This window comes from Hyaena hyaena, unplaced genomic scaffold (assembly GCF_003009895.1).
Source record: "Hyaena hyaena isolate Hyena2069 unplaced genomic scaffold, ASM300989v1 scaffold_92, whole genome shotgun sequence".
NCBI lineage: Eukaryota > Metazoa > Chordata > Mammalia > Carnivora > Hyaenidae > Hyaena > Hyaena hyaena.
Window position 1 is genome coordinate 6,784 of NW_024080723.1, and position 26,008 is coordinate 32,791.

General features: G+C 37.9%; 1 protein-coding gene across 1 annotated transcript in view; it reads left to right on the forward strand.

Moving 5' to 3' along the window:
- Positions 1-1,465: 1,465 nt before the first annotated feature.
- The window catches only part of ANKAR (ankyrin and armadillo repeat containing), a gene marked incomplete at its 5' end in the record, with an annotated part of 58,546 nt that continues 34,003 nt past the window's right edge, over positions 1,466-26,008 (forward strand). The window contains 9 exons of the mRNA XM_039234738.1: positions 1,466-1,903; positions 3,524-3,687; positions 4,825-4,928; positions 9,059-9,239; positions 11,257-11,476; positions 13,078-13,113; positions 20,481-20,682; positions 23,304-23,512; positions 25,703-25,807. Of these exons, the coding sequence (XP_039090669.1) occupies positions 1,466-1,903; positions 3,524-3,687; positions 4,825-4,928; positions 9,059-9,239; positions 11,257-11,476; positions 13,078-13,113; positions 20,481-20,682; positions 23,304-23,512; positions 25,703-25,807 (1,659 nt within the window). The remainder of the gene's footprint in view (positions 1,904-3,523; positions 3,688-4,824; positions 4,929-9,058; positions 9,240-11,256; positions 11,477-13,077; positions 13,114-20,480; positions 20,683-23,303; positions 23,513-25,702; positions 25,808-26,008) is intronic.

Consider the following 26,008-nt stretch of genomic DNA (forward strand, 5'->3'; position numbering starts at 1 on the left):
TCCCCCCCCTCCGACCCCACCCCCCACCCCCGTCAGTCAGAGATTCCACAGGCTTCCAATTTCTAAGCCTTCCTGACTTTCTGGGATGAAAATTGACCTGCTGCCTATTGGCCCCCAGCCACCTCAGGCTACAAAGTTTTAGGCTGTCAACAATACTCTGGCTTATGTTTAGATTTTTTTTTTAAGCTGTCAGAAATACTTTAATTTCTTTATAATTTCTTAAGTTTTGCAAAATGGAGGTGAATCATAGTGGCCATTTAAAAGTTCAAGTGAGAGGCGCCTGGGTGGCTCAGTTGGTTAAGTGTCTGACTCTTGATTTTGGCTTCGGTCATGATCTCACAGTTCATGAATTCCATCTCTACATTGGGCTCTGCACTTTTGAATCTTCTGTCTCCCTCTGTCTCTCTCTCTCTCTGTCCCTCCCTTCATGGGCGCGCGCTCTCTCTCTCTCTCAAAAATAAATAAATATTAAAAAAATAAAAATCTAAGTGTATTCTGGCTTTTTGAGGGGTTGTTTTTTTTAATAGATTTGAGGAAGGAAGGGAGACAAAACTGATGTCTCATTTACACTTTTAAGGCATATATGTTACAGACTCTACATTTTCTGCGAAGTCATATTTTGTGACTCTAGCAGTTTTCTCAAGCTTAGATTAAGGGTAACATTATAAGTGTAATTGTCTTTATTTTTTTTAATGTTTTATTTATTTCTGAGAACAGAGAGAGACAGCGAGAGCAGGGGAAGGCCAGAGAGAGGGGGAGATGCAGAATCTGAAGCAGGCTCCAGGCTGCTCTGTCAGCACAGAGCCCCACAAGTTGTGAGGTCATGACCTGAGCTGAAATTAGACGCCCAACCAACTGAGCCACCCAGGTGCCCCAAGTGTAATTGTCTTTAAAAAGACAGTTTGACAGCAAGGAAGTCCTTAATTTCATCATTAAGTGAGAAGAAAATGTAACAGGAAATTTGTGATTTACAATAGAGAAAAATCAAGTTGTAATTCTTATTTATTTCATCATAATTAGTTAGCAGGAAAGTTCTTATTGTATATGTTTAGCTTCTGTTATCAGCAAAAACAAGAAATGTGTACTAATATAAGGCTTGGAAAAGCAAATTATACTTTTGGCCAAGTGAGAAGCTGATTCCCTGTTTAAAGGGAAATCACATTTTCTTCTTCTTCCATAGTTAACCCTGATTAAATATGGGACTTAGGTTGTTTCCGTGGAATAGTGTTTCTTTCCTCCAAAGAGAACAGAAATCTATTCTAATTCTACAAGCTTCCATCTTTCTTTACTCGGCTTAATTACCTCTCATCCACCTGCTTTTCATCTCTTTTTTTTTGGCATCTCAGTATCACTTTGTCACTTTAGTAGGATTTCAAGATGAAACCCAGTGTTCAATACCCTCTATTTATCCAGAAGCCAAGTATGATGTTCTCACTATCCAAAATTTTTCTCTTTTGCTGTTAAGGTTTGGTTGATATTACAAAGGATCCAGACTTTAATGGAATCTATGATGAAGACATGAATGAAGATCCAACATATAATCCCAATAGCCCTGAAGAAAAAGCTGTTTTTATGAAATATGCTGAAAATATTATGCTAAAATTGACATTTAGTACCATACAAGTTCAACAGTGTGAAGATGTTTTTATATTTGAAACAGCCTATTGGCTTACTAATGCTATAAAATGTAATCAGGATTATCTTGATATTTGTACCTATCAGAGACTACAGCAAAGATTGTATCTTCAGAAAAAGGTTATTCAAAAACACTTTGAGAAGAAAACAGACATCAGAAAAGGGATGGGATACCTAAAGTTAATATGTTTTCTGATTCCATTTCTACTGAGTTTAAAAAAGAAGATGAAAGTTCCATATTTAAATAGTCTGCTTCCGCCTTTTTCAGGTAAAAATATCACCACAAATCAAATATAAAATAATTACATGTATACATATGTTAAATATATATTTAAATTCAATTTTGCCTGTAGTATGTGTGTCTAGTCATATAACCTATTTGTAGCCCATTAGAAAGAAAATACAAAATTTGATGTCTCCAAAGTAGTTAAAAATATTTGGCATATGTACATAGTACTTGGTATATATTTATACTAATTATAAGGGCTATTGGAAGACTTAAAACATGTTCTGAGAAAAATAGGGAAATAGACCATGTTCATGGTGGAACAATATTACTCTAGCAATTCAATGTACTTCTATTCAAAACCCTTACTGTGTTTCTCATGAAAGTTTAGAAATTGATCTGCAGTTACTCTGGAGCAGTACAGGATCATGAATGGTCTTACTTTCTGAAAAATAGCTGAAAACATATTTTAAAGCTCTACTAATGTATCAGCACTGTTACACACAAATAAACCAACGTTAAAAGAGAGAGCTGAAATAGGACCATACTTACATGGAATTAGACAGGACTGCAGGGCATACTATTCCTGCCACCCAGGTTAGCACACAATTTATGTATTTTCATTGGTGCCCAAACACGTAGGCTTACTATTTGCTATTCTTTTTCAGAGTTGTTTCAAAGTCTCCCAATACATAAACACAGTGTACCTCTCTACTTGCTTAGGTCTTCTTTAATATCTCTCAGCAAGGATTCCTAGTTCCCAACACATAGTTTTTGTACATATTTTATCTTAGGTATTATGTATTTTTAAATCATGTATAATAAATTTGATTGAATGCTGGACATTGTGAGTTGTAAACTGATAAATGCTGGATTTTATGGTTTTCCTTTAAATGGAGTTAGGCTCTGTGAGGCTTTGTGGTTATCTTTTCTTGGGATCAGTTTCTTACTTAGATTATTGGAAACAAATATGACTAAATGTTAATAGTTAAGTCTAGGTGGTGATATTATGGTGTTACATTATTCCTTGTACTTTTCTGGACCTTTTACCTTTCTCAAAATGCATTATATACTTTTCATTAATGAAACCATGTTCTGCTAACAAGTCAAAATATTGAAGAAATCTAGTCCTTACTGGAGTTTTAGAAAATTATTTTTTTTAATAAATGTTATATGTGGGTTTTATTACTTTTCAAAAAAGTGAGCTCGACTAGTTTTTTGTTTTTTGTTTTTTGTTTTTTGTCAGTGAGAAATACCCACCTATTTCTCGTTAATGTCTCTTTTTGCCTAAACTAGCTCAGGGGTTAAGTTTTTATTTATTTAGCCAAAAATTCTCTGACTCACAGTTTCAAATCTTTTCTGACAATTGGAGGTAAGAAACTAGTCTTAAACTCACAAATAGAAATTAATAAGTAAAATAGTGTTTTGACTAGTCTCTTGAAATGTCTGTGCAATGAAAGTACAGAAAATGCCCAAAATGTATGATATATTTTCATGTTTAAAATATATACTAAGACCATGATTTTATAGACAATTGCCAAGATTTCCAGTTAATGTGATTTTTTTAAGTTGATTTTTGTAAATGAGAATCTAGATCTCCAAAATATGATTTTTTATATGCTGTTTTCACTTTTTAAATAAAAATCTGTTTTTATATTGGAGATGACAAGGTCAAGACAGAGCGAGAATTGCCTCCATTTATTTATGGGCGAGATTTTAAATGCCAGCATTTTCACTACAAAGAAGATCAATATTTTCATGTTCATGGAGGAATTGAATTTGATATCAGCACACCTTCAATTGAGAATGCTTTGGAAGACTTTAAGGTTTAAATTATTATTGTTCCTGAAATGGTTTCTCATTTCCCAGCTCTTTTATTCTCTATCCGGAAAGAGTTTACGCTGGCACAGGCACTAGGCAGCTCTCCAAATGATTATCTTCCTAACTCACTAATTTTTTCATACATTATGTAACATATATGAAGTAAGTGCAAATACCCTAAGGTAGTATGTTAGGTGTCAGAGATAAAATGATAAATAAGCCAGGTACAACTATCTTCATAAAATTACATAGACCTCAAATGGACTATATTTGCCCTAAAATTGTTAATCAAAGAGTACAGTAGAAATCCCTCAACATTCACTACATATTCAGGGGCACCTGGATGGCTCAGTTGGTTAAGCGTCCGACTTCAGCTCAGGTCATGATCTCACAGTTCATGAGCTCGAGCCCCACACCAGGCTCTGCTGACAGCTCAGAGTCTGGAGCCTGCTTCAGATTCTGTATATCCTTCTCTCTCCCTCTATACTTCTCCTGCTCAAGCTGTCTCTCTCTGTCTCTCAAAATAAATATGTTATTTATTTTAACATAAATAAATGTTAAAAAGATTTTTTTAAAAAAACATTCACTACATATTCTTCCATTTTCCTTAAAGATTAGTATTAGAACATAGAACCTCTAGAGTTTAAGAACAATAATTTCTTCTAGAATTTAATATAAACATTGTACACTTGAATTGTCATTGCTCTTCTACCTTCTTTATATTTTACTTTGTATTTTTTCCTCACTTCTGAGGTAGGAATTGGATACATGCAATTATCATTAGAGTCTGGTGCGATATTTTATTAAAAATTTACCATGTACATATGTAAAATTTCACCTAAAAGAAGCCGTAATTGATGGGGCATCTGGGTGGCTCAGTCAGTTGAGCACCTGACCCGTGATTTTGGCTCAGGTTGTAATCCCAGAGTTGTGGGATAGAGTCCCATGTCAGGCTCTGTGCTGAGCATGGGTCCTGCTTAAGATTCTCTCTCTCTCTCTCTCTCTCTCTCTCTCTCTCTCTTTCTCCCCCACACACACTTCCCCAACTCATGCATGCATGTTCTTTCTCTATCAAAAGAAAAAGCTATAATTGTTTAGACTTGTTTAAAGATATGTTTTTAATAATGTAACTCATATTTTAGAATAATTTAGAAAAAATACGGGATTGTGCTGCTAATACATTTGTAGAAGATTCAGGATACAAAGAATTTTACTCAATACCAGTTATGGAACTTAACGGAAAAAGGTATGGAACTTTCAGTAACTATTCATAGTAGTGACAACTTGTTAAAAGTTGGGAGAAAACAAGGAAAGTGTCAAAATGCAAAGGCTAACTTAATACCTCAGCATGGAGATCCTAGAACAATAACCCCCATGAATGAAATATAGACTCAACAAAATATTAAATAATATATTTATTACTTCACGCACTTTGGTACATTTGGTGTAATAATCTTTAGAGATAGTGATTAGTTGTTACAATTAACACTGTGGTTAAGTGGGAATGGAGGTAAGGATCAAATCCTATGAGCCTACTGACAAGCAGTGGACTCAGCACATACCTCTCTAGTTCCATTAACAGATATGATTTAAAATTCTCTTCCTTTGCTGGGTCCTGTTATGCCTGTCAACTTTTGAAGCAGTGTGCTTTTCTTAGTATTGCTAGGGTCTTTTATGTATTGTGTTGTTGGGTTTCCATATCTTGGATACTGAAGTTTTGGAAAGTAGAGTAGGGGCATTACTATTAGGATGTAGAGACTTGAGATTTAAAAGCATATAGGAGAGGTTTTTGTTTTTTGTTTTTTTTAATGCACAGAAGTGGTTTAGAGAACAGGACCAAGTCTGGAACTCTGGAGAATAGCGACTGTTAAATAAGGTGGAGAGAAGCAGAAGAGAGAGCAAAGGAGTTGAGAAGGAATGATGTAAGGAGGAGAACCAAGAAAGTACAATAGCGTGGAAGCCAAATGGGGAGGATTTTTTAAGTATGGAAATAGATGAAAAGCATCAAATTCAACAGAGAAAAAGGCCAAGTCAACTTATGACTGAAGAGAGCACTCTAAATTTGGCAGTGACTTGGTAGGAGAATTAGCTCTGGCTTTAGTCTATGTTCAGTGAGGTGAAGGGTGAAGTTCGGGAGAGTTCATGCAATGTGAAGAAGACAAAGATGATACATTTCTCCAAGATGCGTGGCAGTGAGGAAAATGAGAGAAACAAGGTAAAGGGAGAATCAGGATAAACACTGAAAGGTGGGTCTTTCCATTGAATACTGCCTGGATGCACACGTGATACTAGGATGAAGTCAAAGACCATGTGGCTAATGACTTCCAATTTTTGGAGGAAATTAAGTAGTAGACCTCATGTCTCCAGAAGGGACAGTTGGTGTGCATCTCCCTCAAGGAGGAAGATGTACACTCCGTGTACAATGCTTGCCAAGGTAAATAGTATCTCAGAATCACCTCTAAATAACACTTTACCCTCCCAGGCTCTAGTGTCTGGCTGGACACTAATGATCCTGGGGATGCAGGGAAGCAGCTCAGCTAAAATCTGTATTTGGTGAGAGGTTGTTGTGGGTAAAGGAGTATGGTTGGCATAAGCCCACTGTCGTTGAGCTGTATGAGATCCAGTCAGATGGTTTCAATGGGATATTATAGTGGAATTGGTTCTCTGGTTTCTGACTAATGCATAACATTGGTCATCAGTGTTGGTGAATTGCAGTTAGATGGATTTGAATTTGCAGACTTTCAAAGTCAGCATGAGCGTGTTTCCCAGACCCAGCCAGCAGGGAGTAAAAGTAAAAACCACAAGGAGAGTAATAATCGGTGTTTTCTTCATTCCTGTAACAATTACCAGAGAACCTTCAGTTCCATAATATCAACTCCCACTAGTTATTTTAGGAATCTCATATGCCAATGGATCAGCTCTCAGGTACTATGAGATACCTTCAGTTTTCTTCTTTCCTGTCTGAGCTCTCATTAACGATCCACTCCTGGGCCCCTGGGGCTCAATACCCTATGAAGGCAACTCAACACTAAAGCCATTGTTGTCTCTGACACTGTTGCTTCTTGTTCTGGATCTGGTGTCACCTCTGGAGCTGGCTTCTCCTGATACCTGCTAAATAACATGTATCAACTGTGAAGTGTGTTGACGCCAATCCAGTGAAGGAAGGAGAATTTCTTTTCCAATTTTATTGGTGTCAAGGAAGTGCTACCTGGAGTCTAATAATTTGATGCAAAAACAGCTCTTTTAGTCATTTTGCTAACAGTTGTTCTTTTCTGTGAGGTAGGGATCATTTGGTGAACGACTGAAAACATGCCATCTTAAAATCTCCACTCTGATTTTAGGGGCATTGTTAGTGGACTGAACCCTTGAGTCTTGATGTTCTTTTTCCCCAGAATGGTTTATCTCCTAGGAATCCCCTGCTCTACTATGAAAATAGGGTCTGTTTCACTGGCCCTCCAGACCTGTCTGAAAACATCCAAATCTTAGATTCATTTTGGTTCAGGTTGGGCTCTCCCACCATGTTGAATCAAAAAGTAGGGGCCATAGATAACCAGGATTTGGCCACCCATTAAAGTACAAGAACTCATGAATTATTAAGGTGACAATGACTAGGGCAAAAAGATTAATTTATATCAGTACTAATATGTCCAACTTTGAGGACAATATACCAGCATCATGATGTTGTTGTGGATATTAGGAGGCAGGTCAGAAATCAACTTAATGTGACAGTGGTGTAGTCATGTATCTGGGAAATGTGGTCCTAGAAGCTTCTCAGAAGCTGGGTGCAGATTCCCAGGCAGAAAATATGAAGGGAGTTATTTTAAAAGTGAGGCCCCCTTATAGTTCCTGCTGGTATCTACACATAAGGTTTTGAATAACAACTGTGGCATGTCCCTGTGCAGCACCTGAATGTGGGCTCCTTCAAGGCACTGGCCATCTGGGCTTTCAATGCTTCCAGTATCATCTCTGCATGGGCCGGTGCAGATGGTGTATTGAATCTTGGGGGAAAAGGGCCACAAAATTCTGTGGCCAGAGACTTTCTCAAGGTCTAGCCACCTTCACCATCTCTTGATTCTCCAGTTTCTAGGGTAGGATAACCCCCTGCTGGTTCTGGAAACTTGACTTGTATTGGATAAGCAAATTGAATTTCTAGAAGAAATCAACCAACATTCTTTTTTTTTTTTTTTTTAATTTATACATCTGTTTCATTGCCTGAGCAGTGAAAAAGAGTGATCTAAGAGTACATCACTAAGTACCAGAGCCACCAAATGTAGTCAGCAGCTTCTGACCCCATAGCAGTTTACCACAGCTAAAGCCAGCTCCCTGGGGAGGCACATGAAAAGACAGAGAGAGGGGTGCCTGGGTGGCTTAGTCGGTTAAGCGTCCGACTTTCACTTAGGTCATGATCTCGCGGTTCGTGGGTTCGAGCCCCGCGTCGGGCTCTGTGCTGACTGCCAGCTCAGAGCCTGGAGCCTGTTTCAGAGTCTGTGACTCCCTCTCTCTCTGACCCTCCCCTGCTCACGCTGTCTCTCTCCTAGAAATAAATAAAAATATTAAAAAAAAAAAAGAAAAGAAAAGAAAAGACAGAGAGAGGTTACTGGCACTGGGGCTCTATGATGTGGAGCTGGGCTACTGGAAGTGCATCCTTAGTATGATCTCCTGTGCTTGTATCCGTGGAGGCAGTCTTATGGGACTTGGGGTATCTGCTTGTGGTGTGCACTCTTAGCAGGGTGTGTGACAGCAAGGGAAGGTGAGCTGTTTTCTTCTAGGAATTTAGTTTAGTCATCCAATGTGAACCAAGAATCCGGCTCTGATTCAGACAGCCCCTTAAGGCCCTAGAGCCTATCACTGCTGTGATTTGAAAGCCTTCAAATCTGAGTAAGATTCAGAATACCTGCTCCTTGATTTTAGAGGCAAGTCCCCAGTGATGAAGGTGGAACCTCTACAAGTGGAGGCCCACGGACAGTGACAAGTCCCACCGTCTGGACTGGCACCGTTTCTGCAAGGTGTGGGTGAAGACGGCCTTCAGTTTATATTTTTGTGGTCTAATTTCTCTTGGGGCAAGAGGATGGTAGATAGGAAGAATGACAACCTCAAATAAATGCAGACAGGTCCTCAAGCATGCCTTCATCCATGCAGAAGTCTGTAATATTCAGAAAACTGGAGTGGAAGTAAAGGTCAGGGAAGAGAGGAGATTAGCCTCTGATCCGTTCATAACATAATATATCCCTAAGACCTTCTTTTTCAATCAAGTACAATTTAAACTACATTTTGGTACTTAATTATTATAGAAAAATAGTTTAGCTAGCATAGAAAAGAAGTAGCAAATTACTTCAAAGTCAGAAAGATTGATCTTTTTTCTTTTTTTTTTTATAGCTACTATGTGATCTCTTTTGAACTTGAAACTTTTTATCATCAACTATATAAGACAAAGTGGTGGGGAGCCATAAATGAAATCGTGAACAATCTGAAACCAAAAAGACTTCCACTAACAGATGCTCAATTACATGAACAATTTAAGAAAAAATTTGGTTTCAAAAAAGCTATGAAATGCAAGGTATTTCAGTAATCATCACATAATTTAGTATAGGAGGCTATTATAGATAATATGTTGTTATAGGTAAGTATATGTCTCAAATTTTTATCTTAGGGATAAGTATTAAGTTAAATGGAGGTTACAATATGAAATAAAAATTCCACATTTTATCACCTTAGAGGCCATATAATTCTGGATTATAAATTTCTGGTAGGGTTACAAAACAATCTGTTAATGAGCTGGATTGTGACCAGTCTTAATAAAGTTTAGTATTTATTGAGTGCTTATTTTATGTGCCAGGCACTTTATACATGCTTTTAACAAACTTTTTCAGGCTACTAGTATTATTGTTGTCATTCCTGGTGTACAAATGAGAAATTTGAGTTGCAGCCAGTTAAGGCTCTTTCCCACACAGCTAGTAAGTGGCAGATTCTGGCTTCAGTCCTGGGATCCTAACCTAAGGAACAAACCTGGCATTCTGAATCAAATCTCTGTATCTATTTCAACAAGCCTTGATATACAGCTTCTGGAACTGATGAGTGGTGAGCTCACCAATTTCAAAGGATGCACTGTCCCTCCTCATCAGGGAAATACAAATCAAAACCACACTGAGATACCACCTCACGCCAGTCAGAGTGGCTAAAATGAGCAAATCAGAGAACTCTAGATGCTGGCAAGGATGTGGAGAAACGGGCATCCTCCTACACTGTTGGTGGGAATGTAAACTGGTACAGCCCCTCTGGAAAACAGTGTGGATGTTCCTCAGGAAACTAACAATGACCCCTATGTTATGTCCCCTATGACCCAGCAATAGCACTGCTAGGAATTTACCCAAGGGATACAGAAATGCTGATGCATAGGAGCACATGTACCCCAATGTTCATAGCAGCCCTCTCCACAATAGCTAAAACATGGAAAGAGACTAAGTGTCCATCATCGGATGAATGGATCAAAAAGATGTGGTTTATCTATACCATGGAATACTACATGGCAATGAGAAACAATGAAATCTGGCCATGTGTAGCAACATGGATGGACCTTGAGGGTGTGATGCTGAGCGAAATAAGTCAGGCAGAGAAGGACAAATATCATATGTTTGCACGTATAGGAGGATTAGGAGGAACTTAACTGAGGAACGAGGGGGAGAAGAAGGAGGGAAATGGTGGGGGAAAGGGAGAGAGGCAAACCATGAGAGACTCTTGAATGCTGACAAAAACTGAGGACTGATGGATGTGGGGGTGGGGGATGGGCATGGAGGAGGGCACTTGTGGGGATGAGCACTGGGTGTTATGTGGAAACTAATTTGACAATAAACTATTTGTAAAAAAAAAAATTTAAAAATATATGTATATATGAAGCCTGAAAAAAAATAAAATAAAAATAAAAACTTTAAAAAATGAAAAAAAAAATTTCAAAGGATGCACTGGTATTTATTACCATTTTTTTTTGTTTCGATGTCCATAAATTTAAAAATTGAATAACTTATTCATTTAATTTCAAACTATTAAGTGGTCAGAATGTCCCAAAGAAGAGTATAATATTTTTACCTCTCAATTTTGAGAACTAGAGCAAAGAAGGCAAATTGTATTTCCATAGCTATGTATTTTTAGTTTCTAGATTTCTAAATTAGATTGTTCTTAAATCAGAAAAGGAACCCAGTGATCTCCATTTGCTTAAGTATTTTAGGAAAAAATTGTCCTACTTTAAGCATCTGCACTGAAGGAGCTACAACTTCTCCCTAAAAAAGAAAAAAAAACTTCCCAAAAATATTTTTTAAAGTTCTCAATGTTTCTTAATAGTTCTAACAACTTTAATCGTTGCCCAGTAAGACACTTTTCATACGGATCTTGTGAAAATTCTGTGACTGAGCACCAATCATGTGGTTATAGTAATATATACTTATTAATTATAAATTATATATTAGTATTATATTTATTATAAATATATTAATATATGTTTCTTGTCCTTTTTTTTTCCATTAAGCCAAACTTTAGGTGTATTTTGAAGAAACTTATTCTGGCCCTCTTAATCATTTTAGAGCATCCCATTTGGTATGAAGTCTGCTGTTGAAAGAGGATTAGCTGCTGTTTTCCATACATTTAGCCGTAAAACCTCAAGCTTGACCATCAATGTTTCAGATGAGGCAGGCTATGCCATTTTCCATCATGCTGCTTTACACAACAGACTTTCTATTATATGTCAACTGTGCAATGCTAACTTCAATGTCAACCAAAGACGCTTTGTTATGTCTAGCCAAGGTACCATAAAGTTTTTAAAATCTTAACTATTTTTCTTTTACTTTCTCCTATTCAGAGTTAAGAAGACATGTTGATTGTAGAGTAAGATTAAAGTTTGGTATTGTAGCTAGAACATAGTTGAGGCGTGTGTTTCCCTTATTTCAGAGAGGCTGTTTTCTAAGTATCACTTATTGCTCTCTCATAGTATTATTTATTTCTTTATTGTGTCTCCCTCACTAGAACGTAAGCTCTGTAAAAGGCAATGATTTGGTTTACTTTGTTTGCCACGGTATGTGATTGCCTAGAAGAAAGCCTGGCATTGTAGGTGCTCAGAAGTAGCTGTTGGATGAATGCATGATTGGATGAATGCAGGGTAGCATTTGATAATCACTGGGATAATTAAAACCCAGTGATGTACTATAGAAATTCACAGAAAAGGTAGATAAATAGAGACCCCAGCAAAACATCCATTTTTATCCCAGAGTTCTCAACCAGCAGATAATTTCTTCACAATATATAAACTTAAATTATATTTAATAACAAAATATTCTTCGGTAATATTTTTTTAAAATTAATGGTCCCTTTAAGGCTAACCTAATTTTGACTTAAAAAAATTTTTTTTAACATTTTTTCATTTTTGAGAGAGAGATAAAGTGCGAGTAGGGGAGAGGCAGAGAGAGAGGGAGACACAGAATCGGAAGCAGGCTCCAGGCTCTGATCTGTCAGCACAGAGCCTGATGCGGGGCTTGAACCCAGGAGCAGTGAGATCATGACCTGAGCCAAAGTTGGACACTTAACCGACTGAGCCACTCAAGTGCCCCTAATTTTGACTTTTAAAAAACCATTTTCTCCTCATTATTAGGTAGGAAGATATGTATATATATGCATATTCACTGGAATAAATTTAACCAGTATAAAAATAATCATGTTGAAAATGAAAGCAGAAGTTCTCAATAACTGAAAAGGAAAATAGAGATTAAATATCAGGAACGACCGATAAGAAAATTGTAATTTTATATTTTAACTAGCTATCTTAAAAAGCTCTGTTAAATTTTCACACACCAAAATAACATGTTCTGCTTTAATCCTACTGACTACTAATAAATTATATACTCTTATCAGTATAATGAGAATGTTTGGATATTAAGATCCTTCTATTACTTGATTATAGAAATTCAATTAAACTTAAATGCAATGAGTAGCTTATTATTTAAAGATATGTAATATTTTAAGCTTCTTTTGGTGTGAAAAAAACTTTGGTAAATTAAAGTCTCTCATTAGTCCTGTGACTGCTTGGATTCCCATTTGCTAAGAATTGGATAGATTTTGCTGTATGGAAAATGTATGACTCTACTCCACGGATGATGGCTTAACCAACACAAAACTGTCCCAACTGTCAGTGTTGACCAGACTCTTGAGATGCAGTGTACCAGGTCTGCTCTGCCATGACGACGGCTGTGTGCACCAAACCCGGATGGCTTGACCAAAACCTCCACTCAATCCTGTCGTTAATAGCTAAACATAGCCATTTTATTCTTATTCATATGAATTTATTTTGACTAATTTAGGGAACTCATATATGTTAATAATCATACTTCTGTGTGTATTCCCCTTTAAAACAGAGTCATCAAAAATGGACATGAAAAAAGAAAGAAATGGTAAGATATTAGTAAAATATTTGGTGCATTTGGAAAGAATATTGCATGTATTATACTATATAATCTCTAAAATGTTCTGTCACATGAAAATGTCACATAATGATATTTTCTATATATTTTGAAGTATAAATTTTTTCTACCCATAGTTGTTTATTCATATTCCTCTTAGGTCTTGGGTTTTTTTTTCTTTTTTCTTTTTTTTTCCTGTGGAATTTACAGTTACCTCTACTTATTTTTTTTTTTTAATGTTTTATTTATTTCTAGGAGAGAGAGAGAGACAGCGTGAGCAGGGGAGGGTCAGAGAGAGAGGGAGTCACAGACTGAAACAGGTTCCAGGCTCTGAGCTGGCAGTCAGCAGAGAGCCCGACGCGGGGCTCGAACCCACGAACCGCGAGATCATGACCCAAGTGAAAGTCGGACGCTTAACCGACTAAGCCACCCAGGCGCCCCACCTCTACTTATTTTTATAAAATCAGTCCCCAAAATGGTTTTTATGCCTTTAAGAAAAAAAAAAAAAAGCAGTTATTATTATTTAGATATGCTGCCACCTAGTGCCAGTAACGATTTATGAGGACTGAGGAATGAGGCATTCTTGACTGAGGTGAGAGATTTGACCTAAGTAGTATTTTTTTAATGTTAATTTATTTGAGGGTGGAGGCGGTGGGGAGGAGGAGAGAAAGAGAGGGAGAAAGAAAGGATCCCAAGCAGGCTCCTCACTTTCAGCACAGAGTCAGACACAGGGCTCCATCTCACAAACCATGAGATCATGACCTGAGCAGAAATCAAGAGTTGGACACTTTAACCAACAGAGTGACTCAAGTGCCCTTGACCTAAGTACTGAATATGGAGAATCAGAAAAAAATTTAAAGGCTGTACCTTCCATATCTATATCTAAAAGACTACATACCTTCATACTCTATGTAGGATAATTCAAGAAGGGTGTTGTTTTTTTTTTTTCTTTCCAGGCTTTAGGCATGTTTAATAGATCAATGACAACCAACTTCAGCTTGATTTGTTTATCCCCAGAATATGCAGCCAGCAACACAATGAACCTGACATGGAAGTGGTGAATCCTAGCATGATTTAGCCATTCTTCCATGTCAAGAGTTTGACATCGTTTTGTAAATTCCAGTATAATTAATGTACTGTGTTCTATTAGTTTCAGGTGTATAATACAGTGATTCTACAATTCTACACATTACTCAGTGCTCATCATGATAAGTGTACTCTTTAGTCTCCATCACCTATTTCACCCATCCCCCCCACCCACCTCCCCTCTGGCAACTACCAGTTTGTTCTGAATGTATAAGAGTCTATTTTTGTCTCTTTTTTTTCCCTGTGTTTCTTAACTTCCACGTATGAGTGAAATCATATGGTATTTGTGTTTCTCTGATCTACTTATTTCACTTTGCATTATGTCCTCTAGGTTCTTCCATGTTGTTGCAAATGATAAGATTTCATTCCTTTTTGTGGCTGAATAATATTCCATTGAATATACAGTAAAACCTTGGTTTGTGAGCATAATTCATTCTGGAACCATGCTTGTGATCCAAAGCACTTGTATATAAAAGCAAATTTCTTCATAAGAAATAATGGAAACTCAGATGATTTTTCCACAACCCAAAAAATATTCATATAAAATGATTACAATACTGTAATATAATACAAAACAATAAAGAAAATACAAAATCAACCTGCACTTACTTTGGAAACCGTCATGGGTGGTGTGAGGGAGACAAGAGAGAGAAAGATTATTGTGTAGGAAGACTTCACCATTACTAACGGAATCACTGCTATCTATTGACTCAATGGAATCTTTTTCTTTCCATGCATCTTTAACAAGGAACCTATCCAATGACACTTGCTTTTGCCTCCTTTGAGAATTTTTGTGGAAATGTGACATTGCATTGTTGTTAAACAGATTCATCGCTTGTACTGTTACAGCCTTATTTGAGTGGTGCTTTTCTACATAATTTTGCACTGTTTCCAATATTTTACACATCTCCCTAATCTCATTTGAAGTGAAGAATCCCTCTGCCTTTTCCTCCTCCTCCTCTGAAGATGAGATGCAGACATAGACTTCTTACAAAATCTTACAATTCCAGCTACTCACATACCTCACTCGTACTTTTTGATGATTTCCTTCTTAGCTTCCACCATAATCATCTCCTTGTTCTTACCACCTTTCTTTTTAATCTTTTTCTCCTTGGGGGGCCATTGTATATGCTTACACAGATGTTGACTACAGTACAGTATTAATAAACTCACCATATACTGTATCTAATGTAAGTGGCAAGAAGGCAGCAGAGGAAAGGGTCTATATCTGCAGGCAGGCTGACCTAGAATGAAGCAAAGCCTTCCTAAGCTTACACTTGGATGGAAAAGAAAAGGTTTATAGGTGCTTTGAAGCGATAAAAAGTTACACTGGTGCCAGTTGTGGGCACCTTCCAATGTTCTGAAAAATCACTGATTTCTGCCAAACATTGTGGCCTGAGACTGAACATCCAAGGAAGGGAGATGATCACCCACAATCCCAGAGTGAGAGAGAGAGAGGAACCATTGGCTTAGTTGTGATCATGTGACATTTGATGTCACATACTACTCATATTGCAAGATATAGCTTGTTTATCAAGTTAAAATTTATTAGAAATGCTTATCTTGTGGAACACTTACAGAACAAGTTACAATCCAAGGTTTATACATACAACATATTCTTTACCCATTCATCTATCAGTGGACACTTGGGCTGCTTCCATGTTTTGGCTATTGTATATAAAGCTGCAATAAACATAAGGATGAACGTATATTTTTGAAATTAGTGTTTTTTAATTCTTTGGGTAAATACCTGGTCTTGTGATAACTGTATCATATGGTAATTCTATTTTTAATTTTTTGAGGAATGTCTATTGTGGTTTTGATTTGCATTTCCCTGATAATTACTAATGTTGAGCATCTTTTCATATGTGTTTTGGCCATCTGTATGTCTTCTTTGGAGAAATATCTGTTCATGTCTTCTGCTCATTTTTAAATTGGATTATTTGGTTTTTCGGCATTGAGTTGTATACGTTCTTCATATATTCTGGATATTAACCCCCAGACCAGGGTTCTGAACCAGACAATAGTTTCTCCAGACCACATAAACCCCTCCAGAACTTCCCTAATTCTAGTATGTCTTAGACCAGTGTTTGTTATCCTCAGCACTGTTGACATTGTGAGCTGCATAATTCTTTGTTGTTGGGGGCTTTCCTATGCACTATCGAATGTTTTGTAATATTCCTGGCTTCTAAGCACTAAATGCAGCACCCTGTACCCCAGCTCTTACAAATAAAAATGTCATCAGACATTGCAGATGTTGTAGGGAGGGTACTTCTTCCCACTATTCAGAGATAAACTTTCAAGTATGAAAGAATCACCCAAGGATCTTGTTAAAATGCAGATTCTGTTTTAGAGGCCTGGGTGGGTGCCAAGATCCAGCATTTCTATTAAACATACTTTCAAGTAGTAAGAGGGGGAATATAAGAATAGTACTGCTGACCCTAGGTTGTGCTGAAGTATTTCCTGGAGGGCAGAGAGGAGAGGGTAAGTGGGGAGACTGTGTGTGTGTGTGTGTGTGTGTGTGTGTGTGTGTGTGTGTGTGTGCTTTTAAAACATAATAAAACAAAACAACTCTTTAAGCCATTTTGATTTTTTTAAGTTTATTTATTTATTTTGAAAGAGAGAGAGAGAGAGAGCAAGCAGGGGAGGGGCACGGGGAGAGGGAGACAGAATCCAAGCAGGCTCTACACCCTCAGCACAGAGTACCATGTAGGGCTCAAACCTACAAACCATGAGATCATGACCTGAGCTGAAACCAAGAGTCAGACATTTAGCCAACTGAGCTACCCAGGCACCCCTTGGTATTTCTCTTGCTGAGAGCAAGTAACAGCGTTTCCTTGATTGAAATGAACCAACATGTTCTATAGTCCTATGATTAGGTCTCAGTCTTTTTGGGGAAGCCTGGTTTCTGGACTGTGAACTTCACATGTCTTTGTCCATCCTCTTCCTGGCCTTAGCTGTGTCAGGATGGATGAAGTGTGGCTAGAGTTGGGAATTTCCCTTCTCTTAAGTAGGTTAGGCTCTGATAAAACCCATCAGGTTGGGCTCTGGTATAACAGTTTCTCCTGAGGGCAAGCCTTGTTAAGAAAAATGGAATGTTCTGCTCTATCTCAAAATGATTCCTTTTTCCCTCCCCCTACTGGAAGCGAGGGGATTTTCCTCTGATATCCACTGTGAGATCCTGGTCAAACTCCAAGAGTTAAAATTCACTAAATCGTGGGCTTTAAACTCTCAGACTTATCACAATGAGCTGCCAGCGATTTGTAAATTATAGTTCAGATTTTCCTACTGTTACCAAAACTCGAGTCCAGCTGTCTGAAGCTCAAAAAGCCAATACCTGAGGGGCACCTGGGTGGCTCAGTCGGTTAAACATCCGACTCTTGGTTTTGGCCCAGGTCATGATCTCAGGGCTTGTGAGTTCAAGCTGCACATCGGGTTTCATGCTGACAGTGTGAAGCCTGCTTGGTATTCTCTCTCTCTCTCTGTCAATAAGTTAACAAACAAACAAACAGACAAACAAACAAAAGCCAATACTTGGAGACAGCTTTGATTGGAAAGGAATCTGAGCTTTATTCAGGAGGCCAGCCACTGAGAAGTCAGACTCTTTTTTTTTTAAATTATTTATTTCTGAGGGAGAGAGAGAGGCAGCATGAGCAGGGGAGGGTCAGAGAGAGAGGGAGACACAGAATCCAAAGCAGGCTCCAGGCTCTGAGCTAGCCGTCAGCACAGAGCCCAACACGGGGCTCGAACCCATGAACTGTGAGATCATGACCTGAGCCAGAGTCGGGTGCTCAACCGACCCAGCCACACAGGCACCCCCGAGAAGTCAGACTCTTGTCCCCCAAGACCAACTTTGAAGTTTCTGACACACCCAGGGATTCTTTTTTTTAAAGGAGTGTAGGATAGTTAATAAGTAAATCAACTACAATGGTCCGTAACAGTTCTTAATTACATGCAGACACAATTGTGTCAGTGACAGATGTTATCTCAGTGCTTGGAGGTTGTGAAAGACAGTTGTGAAAAGGAGTCTGGTTCCTTTGTGCTCAGGAGTTGTACAGGAGGGTCTGGTTTCTGTTTCATGATGTGCAGAAGCCTCTGTTTTTTCTAAGAATGCATGATCTATAGATTACAAAGAAATGGTCATCACTCACATGGGCTAAGTAAGGGTGACTGCTAAAGCTTAAAGACTACTAGATTGGCTAGAGGGGCCTAGGCGGCTTTAGTACTCACTAGTTCCTGTGGAAGTTCCTTTTTGATTCTCTGCACCAGCCTGTCCATATCTTCAATTTTTGGAGGCAGTGTTTTTGCCCTGAGACCTCACTTCTCTATCAGATCTAAGAAGAGTTATTGATTTTTCAGTTTGTTTAAACTTTTTACTTGCTTTTAGGACATAGTGATGATTTATGTGCCTTCCATGCCTGACTAGAAACTGGAAGACTAAGCAGCAACTTTAGGTAGATAGATCAGAGCAGATATTGTAGATTATCAAAGGCTGTGCTATCAAGCTTAGGTGAATAAGGCAGGCCGGAGACCATTGGGAGTGTCTGAGTTGGGAGAAAACCAGTGCTTCACTGAGGAATTAACCATTTAGGCTGAGAATAGGAGTTAGCTGGAGTCTGGTCAGAAAAGCATGTGGGAGAAGGAAACTCTCAGACACCAGGAATAGCCCAAGATGACTGGATCATTCATCCAATTAAGGGAGACTTGAAAATGGAAGAGGCACTCTTAATTATTATGCTTAGGCAACAGGAATAGATAAATACTTCCCTTGGCAAGCTGGGTGTGTGGTTGATTACCCTGCATTTGAAGAGCTACAAGACCCAGATGAAGAGAACAAGTTGTGTATGTCATGAGTTTATTGGGATGGGGAGGGGGGTAGCTGGTGGTTCAGGTGAATTGGAACCAGTGGACCCTTTTTCTGTATTCATGATCGATGGCCTTTCAAAGCCACTGAAGAGTTTTAAGCAAGGAGATAAAAAGATCAGATTTATATTTTGAAATAATGGATTAGTGAAGGGCAAGAACAAGGTGGGGATACCAGCGAGGTGGCTTCGAGTGGGGAGGTGGTAGCAGTAAAGATAAGTTCTAGGGATATTTAGTCTTGGTGATAGACTAGTTATGAAGATGAAACAAGAAGGAGATGCTAAGGAGTCTTTCAGGTTTGTGGTTTGTAGAACTGGCTGGATAGTGATATCCTTCACTGATTAAGGCAGCAATGAAAGAGGACCAAGTTTGGAGGGAAAGATAGAAGTTCAGTTCAGAACATGTTAAGTTTGATGTGGTGTGTGGAGACACCTTGTAAGATGTTAGAGATAAAGATGCGGAGCTTGGTTGAAGAGATAGATGTAGAGACATAACCTGGAAGTCACCAACTTATAGGTGGTAAATGAAGTCACTGCCAAGATAAAAAGGCCAGAGACACAGCCCTAAGGCTCATGTAGGTATCGGGATAATGAGAACATCCCAAAGGAGACTATAAAGGAGTAGCCAGAGAGGTAGGAGAAAAATAGGAGGTTATGGTATCACAGAAGCCAAGGGGCGGGGGGAAGCTATTTTAAAGAGGAAAAGCTTACTGTTGAGAGGTAAGATGAGAATTGAAAAACACCCACTGGATTTAGTGACATGGAGGGCTTTTATGAACATATTTTTCTTTGAATTGCAAAGGATCTTACTCCCTACTACAGAACATTTAAATGAAATGGAAAATAATTTAAATAATAGCTTAGTTGATCATGAAACTATTTTACACATTGACTTAAGCCTTCTTTATTTTTTTCTTACTTTTTGTGTTTTTTTAAATATTTATTTTAGAGGGAGAGAGACAGAGCTCGAGTAGGGGAGGGGCAGAGAGAGAGAGGGAGACAGAGAATCAGAAGCAGGCTCCAGGCTCTGAGCTGACAGCACAGAGCCCGATGCAGGGCTCAAACTCACAAAACAGGGAGATCATGACTTGAGCTGAAGTCCGACGCTCAACCGACTGAGTCACCCATGTACCCTTTGACTTAATTTTTCAAATATTTAATATTTTCAATGTTATTTATTCTTCATTTATAAAGAAGTATTGGTTTTTAATGGTCGGACATCCTGAGTTAAATAAAGAAATCTAGAGTTGCCTAAATTAATCTTTTTAATGCTTATCTTGCTTATCTTACCTGTTGTGATGCTAAAGCTCCAGAGAAGCATAAAAACCTCTGTAGATGGATATCAAAAAGACATGTCTTTAGATGGACATGTTAGATCTTGACCACTTAAATAATTGTCCATCTATTTAGGTCCAACACCTCTGCACCTGGCTGCACAGGCTTGCTCATTGGAAACAACCACCTGTCTACTCTGTTTCAAAGCTGATTACACACTTTCTGAAAAAAGAGGCTGGATGCCGATTCACTTTGCCGCTTTCTATGACAATATTGGCATCATCATTGCTCTCTGCAGGAAGGATCCTAGTTTGATAGAAGCGGAGGCGACAGCTGAGTAAGTTATTAAGCATTTGTAAAAACATAAATCTCTGCTTTCATGGCTTGCCCCAAACACTGACACTAAAAGGAACGGTTAGTATGATCAATGTGAAAGGCCACATAAGGCTTACCCTTCTTCTTCATCTACCACTTACCTCTAGAATGTATAAAGATACAACTACCATTGACCTATGCACATTATCTGAAAGAATAAGGAGTAAGCCCTAGGAACTGTTTTCTAAGTTTTTCTCAGTGGTTTTGTTCCACAGACGAGTATATCAGGTTAATTACTTAGTGCTCTGGAAGAAGCCCGAGACTAGGGAGGAGAAAGTTACTCTAAATTGGAACCTACCCAACCAGGAAACAGCACAGAACTCCAGACCACCGTGGATAGGCCTCAGGTAACAGGAGAAACATCTAATGGTATTCAGAAGAGAAACACATTAAAAAAGAAGAAAATAACACTGGGAGCACCTGGCTGGCTCAGTTAGTGGAGTGTGTGACTCTTGATCTCGGGATTGTGAGTTCAAGCCCCATGTTGGGTGTAGAGGTTACTTAAAAATAAAATCTTAAACAAGTTTTTTTTTTTTTTTAAAGAAGAAAATAACTTTGAAATAAGGAAACATCCCAAATACAATTTCACAATTTAGCTTCTATTTCACAATTCTCTTTCATGATTTTAGGCAGAGGACCAAAGTTTAGGATGGAGGCATAAATTTTCCTGAAGGGTGCATTCTTGGTAGTGATTGAAAGATAAGGTTATTATTTTGAATCTGAACATGATTTAGGCATAGTTTCATTTAGATATTTCAGGCCATTATTATTCAATGAAAAAATTAATCCTCACTACAGGTTGGGGCAAAGATGTATGTAGAGAAATCTTTCAGGAAATGATGGTGTCTGGCTAATAATTTCTCTAAGAGATTCTGGAAAGAGCCATGGAATGTAGAGACCTGATACAGCTCTGGCTAGTCATATTGTGACGATGTCTTTGAGTGGAGGGGGATAATGATTAGTGGCTTGTAAAAGATCAAGCAATTGGATATCAGAGGTGGAAGTAAGAAGCTATCTGTGAACATAAGGGAAAAGTAAAGAATTCAGAGAGAGGATAATTACCAAGGTTGGGATATATGTGAAGCTAATGATGAGTGTAACCATGCAGGTGTGTATGAATATGGAGCCCAAATAAGTATGACAAGGAAGTGAGAGAGCAGAACACAGATGGTAATTAGCATGGATGTTGAAGTCACACTCCAAGGGGCATGTTGGTGAGGCAATTCAGGAGCTGAGACCCTGGAAGAGGACTCCGCAGGGCAGGGGGAATGGTAATATGGAACTGAAAAGAGAAATATAATTTATTGGGTAGTATGTTTCTCATATGAGGAAAATCAGAGTAATAGTGTTAAAGTAGAAGTAATCTTTATTCCTACCATTAAATAGGATAAATAAAGTGATAAAACAGTCTTGTTAAAGTACAAAAGGGAAAAAGTGAAGAGATGTTTACTCATAAAAGACAAAAGTTTCTCTAGGGCCTAGGAAAAAAGAGATAGAGGAGAGAGTCTTGGGGCTGGCTGGGCAAAGGAGAAAGTTCAAGGACAGGCAGCAAGAGAAAGAGGGCTTCACAAAGAGAGAGGCATTGGTATAAGGATGAAAAGTAGGCATGTGACAGTGAAAAGAGATTGAGAGGGGAACTATGTATGAAGACTGTGCTAAGCACCTTATTCATCCCTTACACTAACACTGTGAGCTGAGTATTGTTACTCTCATTCTTCGACAGATGAAAACAGTAACCCAGTTTGCTTAAATTCACATTGCTAGTGATAGATCCGTTAGTTAAGATACAGTTGAAACCGCTGTGACAAACACATGCCAAAATATTTTAGTCTAAACTAGGTAAACATGTAATCTTCCTCCTGGTGCTTCTTTACATGTGGTTTCCATATCCTGGTACAAAACGGCAACCCCTGCTTCCATCGGTATGCCTGTATCTTAACCATGAAGAGAAACAGAAATGAAAAGTAATGGCACATTCCTTTACCCAGGTCACTTCTACTAACATCCATTGGCCAAACTTAGTCATGTGGCCAAGAGCGGTCCTGAAAGGAAGCTAGGAAATGTAATATTTGGCTGGGCAGCCATGTGCCCAACCAAATGATCTTCCTTAAGAAGCAGATAGTGGGATTTTTGAGAAAATCTGTTAGTTTCTGTCATGATGGGAAGCTGGGATCTGAGAACTGGACATGAAGAATAAAGAAGTGGGTTGGAACGCTCCCTGAGCTCAGTTTTACTGTGTATACAATGGGCTGATGATACTTGCCTTGCTGTTTCCTTCACTCATAGAGTTGTAAGGACTATGTGAGGTGGCATATTCTAAGAACTTTGTGCATCATCAACTTCTAAATAAATTATAAGGTGTGACAAGTAATTTGGGAGGGAGAGTTGGGGCAAATACTAAGGACAGCCAAGGCAAAGGAGGGAAATCTTTTTAAACGTGGAATATATAGAAATAACATTTAATGAAGAGAAGGGAATGATATAAATCAGACTTCCTCCAAAAGCAATGTGGATGGCTTTGTAAGAAGTAAATATGGCAGTATATGTGTGCTTAATTATCATAATATGTTCTTTGACTTTTAGGAATCAGTGTACTCCACTGTTGCTTGCTGCAACTTCAGGAGCCCTGGACACTATTCAGTACCTATTTTCTCTTGGTGCCAACTGGAGAAAAACAGATATTAAAGGAAATAATATAATTCATTTATCAGTGCTAACTTTTCATACAGAGGTTCTCAAGCATATAATAGAGTTAAATATTCCCGAACTCCCGGTTTGGAAAACGTTGGTAGGTGAGTGTACAACACATATCTCTTTATAAATAAATGTTCTGATTATTATTCAGCTTAATCATTGATACTTACTTTGAAACAGAGCTAATGAAATAATACATGCATCATATTTTAAAGAGTTAAAAATCATAAACATTTTTTAGTTAAAACCAGAAATACAAATAATACTGAACTATATTTTGTGTGTACAAAAGTAGTTAATTCTGAATTAAAATCAAAGAATAATAACTCAGACTGTATTTTACATAATTATATTTATTTTTATTTTCCAACTTTCTCCAAAAGTCCATCTATCCTTCTCTCTGTCAAAAAAGCAAATTAAAACAAACAAACAAAAAATAAGGGAAAAAGAAGGAAATTAAAGTTCAAGAGAAGAAAACTCCCACTGATTTATTCCTTCCTAATTTAAAAGGCAGATTCAGGGGTGCCTGGGTGGCTCAGTTGGTTACGTGTCAGACTCATGATTTTGGCTCAGGTCATGATCTCAGGGTGATGCGATCAAGCCTTACATCAGGCTCTATGTGGAGTGTGGAGCCTGCTAAAGATTTTCTCTCTCCCTCTTTCTCTGTCCTTCCCCGGCTTGCATACATGTGTGTGCATGCTCTCTCTAAAATAAAAATAAATAAATAAGAGATACATTCAGCAGTATTTTCCCTCATATATTAATATATGTTTTGTCAAAAATTTTGCTTGAGATTTTGTTCCATATTTGTGTTTGGTCTAGCCAGAAATGTTATAAGGGTAAGGGTTACTAGGCCAACTGAATGCACCCATCTAATTTTTATTATCCATCCAAACCCCACTAAAATTACACAGAGCTTAACTAATAACATCAGCTTTCAAGAGAATACAAGAAAGGATAAAATAGCAATAAAATGTTGGAAAGAGCCAAGTCTTAGGACTCAGCAGACTGGACAAATCATCCTAAGCTGATAGCGGGAAAGCGGAGGACCTCTCAGACTTACACCATAAATCCTCACCAGGCACTATGCCTGACAGCTCCAGTCAGGAGTGCTCTCTGCCCAGGCAAGCCAGAAAGACCAAAAGATGCCAAGGCAGGAATTCTCCTCAACAAACAGGAAATTAGGAATCTGCACCAAGAGAAAAGCAAAGGTGATTCCAAAGATGACAGCAAATCGAAGTCCCAGAATGGAAACTGTGTACCCAGGCCAAAGGGATGTGGGAAGAATTACCAATAGGTACAAAGAAAACAAGGCAGATGAAATAAAATAAGGTTTCCAGGAAAGACAAAAGCAAGAAAGGAGACGAAACTGTAATACACTACAATGCTTACCTGTGAATAATATCTGTATAGGCGTTTTAATATAAGTATGGAATATTAATTTAACTAAATACTATAAATATGGGGAAGGGGAGGGAGAGGACATGGCAGCGCAGTGTTGGAAGAGCTAACTTCTCATTTACCATAACCTGAAGTCAATCGATGATGTCCAAAATTGAGAGAGCAAATGGTAACAGTGTATGTAAGTGTTTAGAAATATAGAGATATGTACATCACAGAAGGTATGGGGAAAGAGTCCAAAAGATATAAGTCCAGATATAAGTGGTTATATCTGGAGAGAGGAACTCAGAAAAGTGGAGGGTAAAGAGAGAGACCAGAAAAGGATACTTCTTTGTGGTTTTTTTCTTTTACCATAGACATTGTTTAGAAGCATATATATGTATTTGCATTATCTCCTGCCTATTAGTATAAATTCATTTAGAATTTTTTGGAATTATCTTCTTCGTACTCAGGGAATGTATAAATCTTGCTATATGATTTAATAGATGTTAAACTTTTATTGACAATAATGTAGTTTACTTTGCCATTCTTGAAAACTTACACTCAAATTTTATGTAACAACTAATTTCAAGCAAGAGAGGTGTACTGTTTTCCCAGTGACTTTGAACAGTATGACCAGTCAATCCAAGTCATTTGGACCAAATATTAAACATTTCGGAATTTCTTGTACTAACGGTATAAATTATAAACCTCAGAGATTATGGGCATTTGCAATCTGTTCACCACCTCACAGAAGGCCATCCACAGAGGGAATTTAATGAATGAATTTGGTGGTGATAGTGGTGATCTCAACACACGGCTTCACTCGGCCTGTACAGAAGCAGATCAATCATTCCGTTCCCTCTTATAAAATTACAACATGTGTTTTTCTGTTGAATACTTACCAGAAATGTTGCAGTGTGAAAGCTATAAACGAAGGATGATGGCTGTGATGTCCTTGGAAGTAATTTGCTTAGCAAACGATGGATACTGGAAACATATATTGGATGCAGGTGACGTAAAATCTATTTACTGTCTTTTGCTTAGCCTATTTTATGTAGAGCTATAATTATATTCAATCAGTTTAAAATCTACTTTTAATTGTAGAGAAAACTTTTTAGTTGGTGTTAAGTTCCTGTTTTTCTTTCTCCTAAGATTATGTCCTTTACCTGACAATTAGATATATATACATATGTATTATTTATATTTACATA